We start from the raw sequence: 10162 nt of genomic DNA, 5'->3' as shown, positions 1-10162 counted from the left end.
AGGATAGCCTATTTACAGATTCTTGGCGCCAGCAGTAGATTATAGTTGGCCAAAGAATTGTTCTCTGAGACATTTAACATTTAATTGTATTTCCAAAACGGATTACATAAAACACAACTGGAAAAGTCAAAGACCAAGAAGGAAATGTATAAACAAACTGAATGAGCCACAATCACATCTAAGAGTTCTTTAAACGGGTTTCCTTGTTTCAAATAGCCTACTTTTTTTTTCATAGAAGCACAAACTATTTTCGTTGACGTACATCATAAACTATATATTGCACAATCACCATATAGCCAACAACAACGCAAAGAGATGAGAACTTCGAACGCAGAGTGGCACATCGCGTGGAACGAACCATGAGCTGAGCCACACATCCTCACATGCGCGCGCTCTCCCAGCTACAGGCGCGCGGCCACCAGGACTGTATAAAAAGCACCGCGAACTGTCCCTAGAGCACGGAAGGAACTGGATTTCTTAGGTGAGTGAGGAATGGGGACAACTAATTGGCACCATATAGACTACAAACGCGCTTAAGTCATGAGTGAAATACCTTATTTTTAGTAGAAATATAAAGCATCATGTTAAAGTAGACTATATTTGATACCGAGGTAGAGACTACTTATAAAGTATTGCATTAGGTTAGGCTACTGTAGCCGACACATTAGGCAAAGAAAAGCAAGTCATTCATCTTTTTACTGTAGTGTGCAGATTAACCAGACCAAATGTATGGTAAAACTGTTTTAGAAGAGATGCATTGTAGTGGAAACTACAATACTGTATTAGTTTATAGCACAATGACTGGATTTAAAGTTTAATCTAAAACGTTTAATTGCAATGAACTAGTTTAGTTTCTATTCTAAAAGAGCTCAGTGAGTACAGTTATGGACATTTAGCGTCTATGAAATGTTATTTTTCCTATTTATTTTATTGGCTCACAGTAGTATTCTACTTTATAAAAAAAAACATATTCAGCCAATATCCCAATGATTTAACATTGTATCTTTGTATATTGTTGTATTTGTTTTCTATAGCTTTGATAGACAACCACTGTCTGACTTGGTCTATGTCTGTTTTCATAGGTGTATCTGTCTGTCAATCAATCATGAAGGCTGTGGCAATAATCCTTGCTCTGGCAGTCATCTCTGGTAAACCTGGGTTTACACTGTTCCCTTTTGACACTGTTATCAATATATACAGTGCCTTGCAAAAGTATTCATACCCCTTGGATTTCTTCACATTTTATTGTGTTAGAAAGTGGGATTTAAATTGATTTAATTGTAATTCATTACAATTAACGAATATATTTGAGTTATAAATGTTTTATTAATCTTTTATAAAATGTTAGAATTTTTCTTCCACTTTGACATTACAGAGTATTTTGAGTAGATTGTTGACAAAAAAAAGAAAATTAAATACATTTTAATCCCACGTTGTAACACAATAACATGTGAAGAAATCCAGTGCAAGGCACTGGATATACAGTATATATATATTTAATATTAGTCAACTGTATATACAGTATATATTTAGTATTAGTCAACTGTATATACAGTATATATATTTAGTATTAGTCAACTGTATATACAGTATATATATTTAGTATTAGTCAACTGTATATGCAGTATATATATTTAGTATTAGTCAACTGTATATGCAGTATATATATTTAGTATTAGTCAACTGTATATACAGTATATATTTAGTATTAGTCAACTGTATATGCAGTATATATATTTAGTACTAGTCAACTGTATATACAGTATATATATTTAGTACTAGTCAACTGTATATACAGTATATATATTTAGTATTAGTCAACTGTATATGCAGTATATATATTTAGTATTAGTCAACTGTATGTACATGAATGCATTTACTGACTCCTTGCTGAAATCAGTCTTTAAGATCAACTCTTACAATACTGTAACACTTGTATAATTAGGCTTCATACTGTACCAAGGCTCCACTCTCTCATTAACAGACTGGATTGAAACCCCCTGATGGTGTATATTATGGACACCTCACCTCAGAGCTCTCTGTCTTCCCCTGCAGGCTGCCATGCCCGCGTCGTGCGCCAGGCAGAGGCCCTCCCGAACCTCTGGGAGGAGAATGTTGAGCGCTTCTGGACCTATGTGTCTGAGATCAACAGCAGAGCCGACGGATTGGTGGAAAACCTCAAGGCCTCCCAGCTCAGCAGAGAACTTGAGTGAGTGGCACATTGTAACACAATTTCATTCTGAAGTGATATAGGCTCATATGCTTTACTTCATCGCTCTCCATTCTAGCCTTGTGCTGTGTGACTGTCTCTGACCATGCCTCCCTGCTTTCCCCTCTCTCCCCCATCCTCCCCCCTGTGTCCCTGACCATGCCACCCCTCTGCACCCTGCGTCCCCCTATGTCCCTGACCATGCCTCCCCTCTTTCTCCTCTCTCCCTCATCCTCTCCCCTGTGTCTCCCGATTTCCCAGACGATGTCTCCCCTGTACCCCTGTGTCTCCCGATTTCCCAGACGATGTCTCCCCTCTCTCCCCCATCCTCCCCCCTGTACCCCTGTGTCCCCTTACGTCACTGGCAATGTCTCCCTCTACCCACTTTGTGACCATCTCTAACCATGCCTCCCTCTCCGCAGCACCCTGATCACTGACACCGTGGCTGAGCTGACCGTGTACAGGGAGGACATCCAGACCAAGTTGGGGCCTTACTCCCAGGACACAGCCGCCTTGCTGGGCCAGGACCTGCAGCTTCTGACCACCAAGCTCCAGACCGACATGGTTGATGCCAAGGAGCGCAGCACACAGTACCTGGGAGAGCTCAAGACTATGATGGAGCAGAATGCTGATGATGTCCACAACCGCGCCAACACCTACACCCGCAAACTGAAGAAACGCCTTAACAAGGACACCGAGGAGATCCGCAAGTGAGTATAGATGGCAACAGCTAATGTACTGTAACAGCTTGCTTTCCAACATAGAATTTCAAAATTCAGTTTTCAATATGTCTTCCAAGTGATGCAAACCCCCTCTGCCTCTCCCTCCCCCAGGACCGTGGCCACCTACCTAGGTGAGATCCAGTCCCGTACCTCCCAGAACATGGATCTCGTGAAGGAGCGTGTGGAGCCCTTTGTGAGTCAGGCCCACGACACCGCCGGCCAGAGGCTGAGCAGCTTCACTGACCTTCTGAAGAACCAGGCCCAGGACCTGAGCCAGCAGGTCTCCACCCAGGCTGAAGACATGCGCGAGCAGCTGGAGGCCACCGCCGAGGACCTGCGCACCACCCTGGAGGGCAAGATCGATGAGCTCAGCAGCCTGATCGCCCCCTACGCCGCCAAGATCCGTGAGCAGCTCCAGACCGCCATGGACAAGGTCAAGGAGACCGCTGTCTAAATGGACCCAGGGGAGGGAGGGGTTTGGAAGCACTGTGCCACCATTCACCTAGCTACCACAGAGAGGAGGAGGGAGTTAAGTGATACTGATGCTGTTCTCACTGTGTTGGCACTGTGTTTTGGTTGAGGGGGGTTGATAGAGAGAGAGGGGTGAGGATGGCAGAGCTTTGAAGGGGTCTTGAGCAGACAAACACAGTCCTTTATGTCTGTTCAGGCCTCAGAAAGGCATTTACTGCTTAAATCACTTCAATCACTCTCTCGCTGTATTATCTCCTCATCTCAGAACACAAGAGCCACACTCAATACTGCCTTTCTTAAACACACAAGAGGCCATTGTTTTTAACCTGCTTTGCTTGTCTTCCTCATTATACGTCCTCTAGATGTCTCCTCCAAATTGTTCTACTAATCTGCATCAGGTTTCTAAGGCTGCTGTATGGGATACAAGTGGGGTTGAAACAGTATCTAACAATCGTGGGCCAAATTGTCTCCGGCCCATTCCAGCGCTGTCCCTGTCCTTCATTTCAATAACTGCACTGAATTAAGACTGGGCTTTTCTCCAGCACTAGCATCAGTCTGTCCAGAAAAAAGGGAAGAACCACTCCGTTCCTTGCTTGTCTGTGATTCTGTATCTACATCTGCTTTGTAGGCTCTGTATTTGTTGTGATTCATATAGGAGTGTATTTACTATGACTGTGATATGACGCGAATATGACAATGAAACTAAAAGGTATACTTCACAGGGTCCATATATTACCTGTCTGTATTAATTCAGTTTGGCCAGAGTGTCTCTGCCACTTCACAATGTAACACGCCCTGCTGCTCACCATAGCACTCTGTTCGTCTGGCTGTCGGGCTGACTGCAATGTGCTACCCAGCGCTGCGGAAATAAAATATGTAAAGAGTTGCTCAATTGTCAGTGTGTTCTTTTCTTGTCAAACCTTTATCAACTTTTTTCAACTTTGACATTTCTTTATTGTTAGTTACAATGACAACTGAGGAAGTTACAGTAATATAGATGGATCTTCATCTTACAATCTATGGTTGATGAACACACAAAATCAAGACATTCCTATGCTTATAAATTCCCTCTATCATGCACCATGTTCTGATAACAATGATAAGCTGGACCAGGTCAGTTACAGCTGGGGTTGGAGAGAAAACATAGAGGAGGGTAGCTCTCCGGGAACAGGGTTGGAGAGAAAACATAGAGGAGGGTAGCTCTCCGGGAACAGGGTTGGAGAGAACATAGAGGAGGGTAGCTCTCCGGGAACAGGGTTGGAGAGAAAACATAGAGGAGGGTAGCTCTCCGGGAACAGGGTTGGAGAGAAAACATAGAGGAGGGTAGCTCTCCGGGAACAGGGTTGGAGAGAAAACATAGAGGAGGGTAGCTCTCCGGGAACAGGGTTGGAGAGAAAACATAGAGGAGGGTAGCTCTCCAGGAACAGGGTTGGAGAGAAAACATAGAGGAGGGCAGCTCTCCGGGAACAGGGTTGGAGAGAAAACATAGAGGAGGGTAGCTCTCCGGGAACAGGGTTGGAGAGAAAACAGAGGAGGGTAGCTCTCCGGGAACAGGGTTGGAGAGAAAACATAGAGGAGGGTAGCTCTCCGGGAACAGGGTTGGAGAGAAAACATAGAGGAGGGTAGCTCTCCGGGAACAGGGTTGGAGAGAAAACATAGAGGAGGGTAGCTCTCCAGGAACAGGGTTGGAGAGAAAACATAGAGGAGGGCAGCTCTCCAGGAACAGGGTTGGAGAGAAAACATAGAGGAGGGTAGCTCTCCGGGAACAGGGTTGGAGAGAAAACAGAGGAGGGTAGCTCTCCGGGAACAGGGTTGGAGAGAGAACATAGAGGAGGGTAGCTCTCCGGGAACAGGGTTGGAGAGAAAACATAGAGGAGGGTAGCTCTCCGGGAACAGGGTTGGAGAGAAAACATAGAGGAGGGTAGCTCTCCGGGAACAGGGTTGGAGAGAAAACATAGAGGAGGGTAGCTCTCTGGGAACAGGGTTGGAGAGAAAACATAGAGGAGGGTAGCTCTCCGGGAACAGGGTTGGGTTATTTTCTGACCCCTGAAAACACAAGGGTGTGATGATTTTCAGTAAGGCCTTTTTCAGGGTACCTATCCTTCTCCCTAACCCACATCCCTCTTTCACCTTTTCTTTTAGGACCCTCCCCCACCACCCATACACCCCTCTCAACACACACTGTCAATTCCTCTCCGAATTTGTACAGATGGTGCTTGATTGACCAAACACTAAAGGGCCTTTCCACCCCCTCCTGCCCTGCAGGTCTTTCTTTCTCTTTTGTCCCCTTTCCTCCCTCCTTCCGTACCTCCCTCCCTCTCTCCCTGCTTCCCTGGTCCTGGCTTGTCGGGATCTGCTCTCACATTCCTTTCTCGTTATCCCAGCAGGTTTCAGGAACCATGTTTGTGCTTTCATCTACTATGTTAATAGTTATTCCACCCTCCTCTCCTGTCTAAGATACACAGATCTGCACGAAGGTACATACACACACACACACACACACACACACACACATAGATACACAAATCCTATGATAATTGCTTTTGATGGATCTACAGTTAGTTTTTCAATTTTGCAATTTGACTTGTAATATCGCTGACCATGCTGCTATCTTGGACCCAGTCTGTGTTGCAAAATAGATTTTAACCAAGAGATTTTAGGTTTAACCTTGATAAATCAGGTTTAAAAGAGCATGTAAACACCAGAAACACGCAGTAATAGTAAGGCATTCTGGCAGACCAAACAAAACATGGAGTTTTGTCTGTGTAGTTAACAGAAAGTGTGAGTCACAAAGTTTGCCTCTGAAGTGTAGGATAGTGGCCAGCAAGTAAACATTTAGGCTGGAAGCCAGGCAGTGGAGGCAACCACTTATCCCTCTTCTCTGCTCCACCAATCCCCTACTGAAAAAAAGCGCTTACAGTCGAAGTCGGAAGTTTACATACACCTTATCCAAATACATTTCAACTCAGTTTTTCACAATTCCTGACATTTAATCCCAGTAAAGATTCCATGTCTTCGGCCAGTTAGGATCACCACTTTATTTTAAGAATGTGAAATGTCAGAATAATAGTAAAGACAATGATTTATCTCAGCTTTAATTTATTGTATCACATTCCCAGTGGGTCAGAAGTTTACATACACTCAATTAGTATTTGGTAACATTGCCTTTAAATTGTTTAACTTGGGTCAAATGTTTTGGGTAGCCTTCCACACGCTTCCCACAATAAGCTGGGTGAAATTTGGCCCATTCCTCCTGACAGAGCTGGTGTAACTGAGTCCGGTTTGTAGGCCTCCTTGCTCGCACAGGCTTTTTCAGTTCTGACCACATATTTTCTATGGGATGGAAGTCAGGGTGTTGTGATGGCCACTCAAATATCTTGACTTTGTTGTCCTTAAGCCATTTCGCCACAACTTTGGAAGTATGCTTGGGGTCATTGTCGATTTGGAAGATCCATTTGCGACCAAGCTTTAACTTCCTGACTGATGTCTTGAGATGTTGCTTCAATATATCCACATAATTTTCTTCCCTCATGATGCCATCTATTTTGTGAAGTCCACCAGTCCCTCCTGCAGCAAATCACCCCCACAACATGATGTTGCCACCCCAGTTCTTCACAGTTGGGATGGTGTTCTTCGGCTTGCAAGTCTCCCCCTTTTTCCTCCAAACATAACGATGGTCATTATGGCCAAACAGTTATATTTTTGTTTCATCCGACCAGAGGACATTTCTCCAAAAAGTATGATCTTTGTCCCCATGTGCAGTTGCAAACCGTAGTCTGACTTTTTAATGGCGGTTTTGGAGCATTGGCATCTTCCTTGCTGAGCGGCCTTTGAGGTTATGTCGATATAGGACTGTGGATATAGATACTTTTGTACCTGTTTTCTTCAGCATCTTCACATGGTCCTTTGCTGTTGTTCTGGGATTGATTTGCACTTTTCAAACCAAAGTACGTTAATCTCTAGGAGACAGAACGCGTCTCCTTTCTGAGCTGTATGACGGCTGCGTGGTCCCATGGTGTTTATACTTGCGTACTATTGTTTGTACAGATGAACGTGGTACCTTCAGGAGTTTGGAAATGGCTCTTCTTTTGATTTTCCCATGATGTCAAGCAAAGATGCACTGAGTTTGAAGGTAGGCCTTGAAATACATCCACAGGTACACCTCCAATTGACTCAAATGACGTCAATTAGAAGCTTCTAAAGCCATGACATAACTTTCTGGAATTTTCCAAGTTGTTTAAAGGCACAGTCAACTTTGTGTATGTAAACTTCTGACCCACTGGAATTGTGATACAGTGAATCATAGTGAAATAATCTGTCTGCAAAGAATTGTTGGAAAATTACTTGTGTCGTGCACAAAGTAGATGTCCCAACCTGACTTGCAAAAACTATAGTTTGTTAACAAGAAATTTGTGGAGTGATTGAAAAATGAGTTTTAATGACTCCAACCTAAGTGTATTTAAGCTTCCGACAGTCAACTGTACACCTACAGTACTTTAGTGTTGTTGTTCATGGTAGTTTTAATAAACCAAACCAAGTTCATTGTCACTGTATACAACAGCATTATGGGCATTTTTGCTTTTGAAGTTGAAGCACCGTTTCGTGATTAAGTCTATAAATATGAACACAAGCTTCTTGATGATCTACATTAAAATGTGCTCACACATCCCTTTTAACCAGGAAAAAAACGATCGAAAAAATTATCCATGCAAGCAATAACTGTGTCTAGTAAACCACCTCTACTCAACCCTAACCTTAAAAAGTAGCATACCATTTCAAGTATGTGACCTTGTTTTCAATGAGAAGTCAAGAAGAGCAACAATGACTACAATGACCTCTCCCCTAAATCAGGTCACACTCCTAATAACAAACTCTGTGTTGAAGTGCACTGTTATTGAGTCCCAGTTTGTTTCTGTTCCTCCTTTGCTGGAAGGCTGTGTTTGGGTGAAGTGTCCTACACTATAGTAAACCCTGGATGTATTTGTAACGGTCTGGCCAAGGAGAAAACAGGAAAACCACAAGCATTCTGCCAGTCAGCACTTCTTCTCACATACTATACTGCAGCTCCTGGGTGTCTCTGGCTCTGGCTGAAGCAACAAAGGGCTTCAGCTAGCAGGTGTTGGCAGAGCAAAACCGACAGTAACCCCCGACAACTCCCCCACAGAGATTTTACCTCTTACTACCCTTCCTCCCCCATCTTGGTGCTGGAACACAAACCATCACCACAGGATCCCTTTGGCAAAAGAAGGGGGAAAAACAGTATTTTATCAGACGGCTTGTTATTGCAATTCATGAGCGAGTGAGACATGCACGTTCACGCCTCATGCATCACACCACAGGTGAGGAATGTGTCCTGTGTGATTAAGAGGTGCAAGACAATGGTCATCTGTGCATCACAATAGGGTTTCATATGGCTAAAGCCATCAGCACCAAATGGGCTCCCTGCTGTGGGCAGCAAGGGGCTGGGTGTAAAGAGGGAAGTGCTGCAATGAGGAAAACATACATACCCCTCCAGCACTAATGAGAGGTTACTATAGTTCAACAAACTGTAGTCCACTACCCCGGTATGCTCCAACACAGAGAATGACCTTCTAGACTTACTATTTTAAGAATAGTGCAAATAAAGCCATAAGACTTTGCCAGACTTTGTAGTTCTTGGACTTGGAATTACGTACTGGCTATTCCAGTACAATAGAGGCTTGTTGACCCCAGCTTCTCTCTTTTGGAGACAGCACAGAGGAGCACTAATATAATGGACTTTTATCAGATTTACATAACAGTGGACAAATATGATGCTGTGCATTCTGTATCACATGATAACACTGATAACACAGATCTGTGTGTGAGGTCAGTGAAGGGTAATGGCACTGAAAGTAGATCAGAGGGGAAGAAGGGCACATGTTATATTTTATATTGTGAAATTGAAAGGTGTCAACAAGGATTTCATCACACAGCTTTCATCTATTCAGAGAAGTCAGAACAGGGATGACTTCAAGGAAAGGAGGAGGGAAGGATGGAATGGGGCCCAAATACTTGTTTGCCAAAAAGACTTGATTCAAGGCTGGATTCAATCCGTATCGCAGAAGATCTGCTTTAAAATGCAAAGGTCATTGAATGCAGTCAACGCAACGATGGGAACACTGCCTTTAATTATTGGTCGCAGATCTTCAGTGTTATGGATTGAATAGAGCCCTAAACAGACTGGTCTGGTGGACTCAGAGACAGATCTTCAGTGCTATGGATTGAATAGAGCCCTAAACAGACTGGTCTGGTGGACTCAGAGACAGATCTTCAGTGCTATGGATTGAATAGAGCCCTAAACAGACTGGTCTGGTGGACTCAGAGACAGATCTGCACTGTCAATGCAGTGCTGTTTAGTGATGCCACTGCAGAACTGTATCAATATCTTAGCTCAGTAGTATAAGTAACTTGTGACCTAGTTTAATGGCCATAGTCCACTTTAGGTCTGTATCTCTGTGCACTGACAGTCTGATGATTTACAATGGATAGTTTATGACAAATGAATATCACATTATACAACCTAAGGCAGGATGAACCCCCCCCCCCCCCCCCCCCAGATCAGACTGTGAATTACAGATCTAGTCAAATAAATACATTCCCACAAAATCAGATTAAATACGTGATCATGTGTGGTTTGAAACAAGACAGGACATGGACCATACCTCAGCTGGGCTCTCCGGAAAAGGGAGATGGGGGAGGGTTGGTTAATCTGGAGGAGAAGGTGGGAGTAGGCCACTCT

The 10162-nt window shown here is 43.7% G+C and overlaps 1 protein-coding gene across 1 annotated transcript; it reads left to right on the top strand.

The window, feature by feature from the left end:
• Positions 1-306: 306 nt before the first annotated feature.
• On the top strand, positions 307-4288 carry LOC109881780 (apolipoprotein Eb). Its single transcript, XM_020473893.2, has 5 exons — positions 307-481; positions 1083-1148; positions 2056-2209; positions 2632-2919; positions 3043-4288. The coding sequence occupies exons 2-5, from the start codon at positions 1106-1108 to the stop codon at positions 3383-3385; spliced, it is 828 nt and encodes a 275-aa protein (XP_020329482.1). The 5' UTR covers positions 307-481; positions 1083-1105; the 3' UTR covers positions 3386-4288.
• Positions 4289-10162: the final 5874 nt, after the last annotated feature.

Source organism: Oncorhynchus kisutch, linkage group LG13 (assembly GCF_002021735.2).
Source record: "Oncorhynchus kisutch isolate 150728-3 linkage group LG13, Okis_V2, whole genome shotgun sequence".
NCBI lineage: Eukaryota > Metazoa > Chordata > Actinopteri > Salmoniformes > Salmonidae > Oncorhynchus > Oncorhynchus kisutch.
The sequence above is the reverse complement of the archived record's forward strand: the minus strand, read 5'-3'. Positions and strand labels throughout refer to the sequence as shown.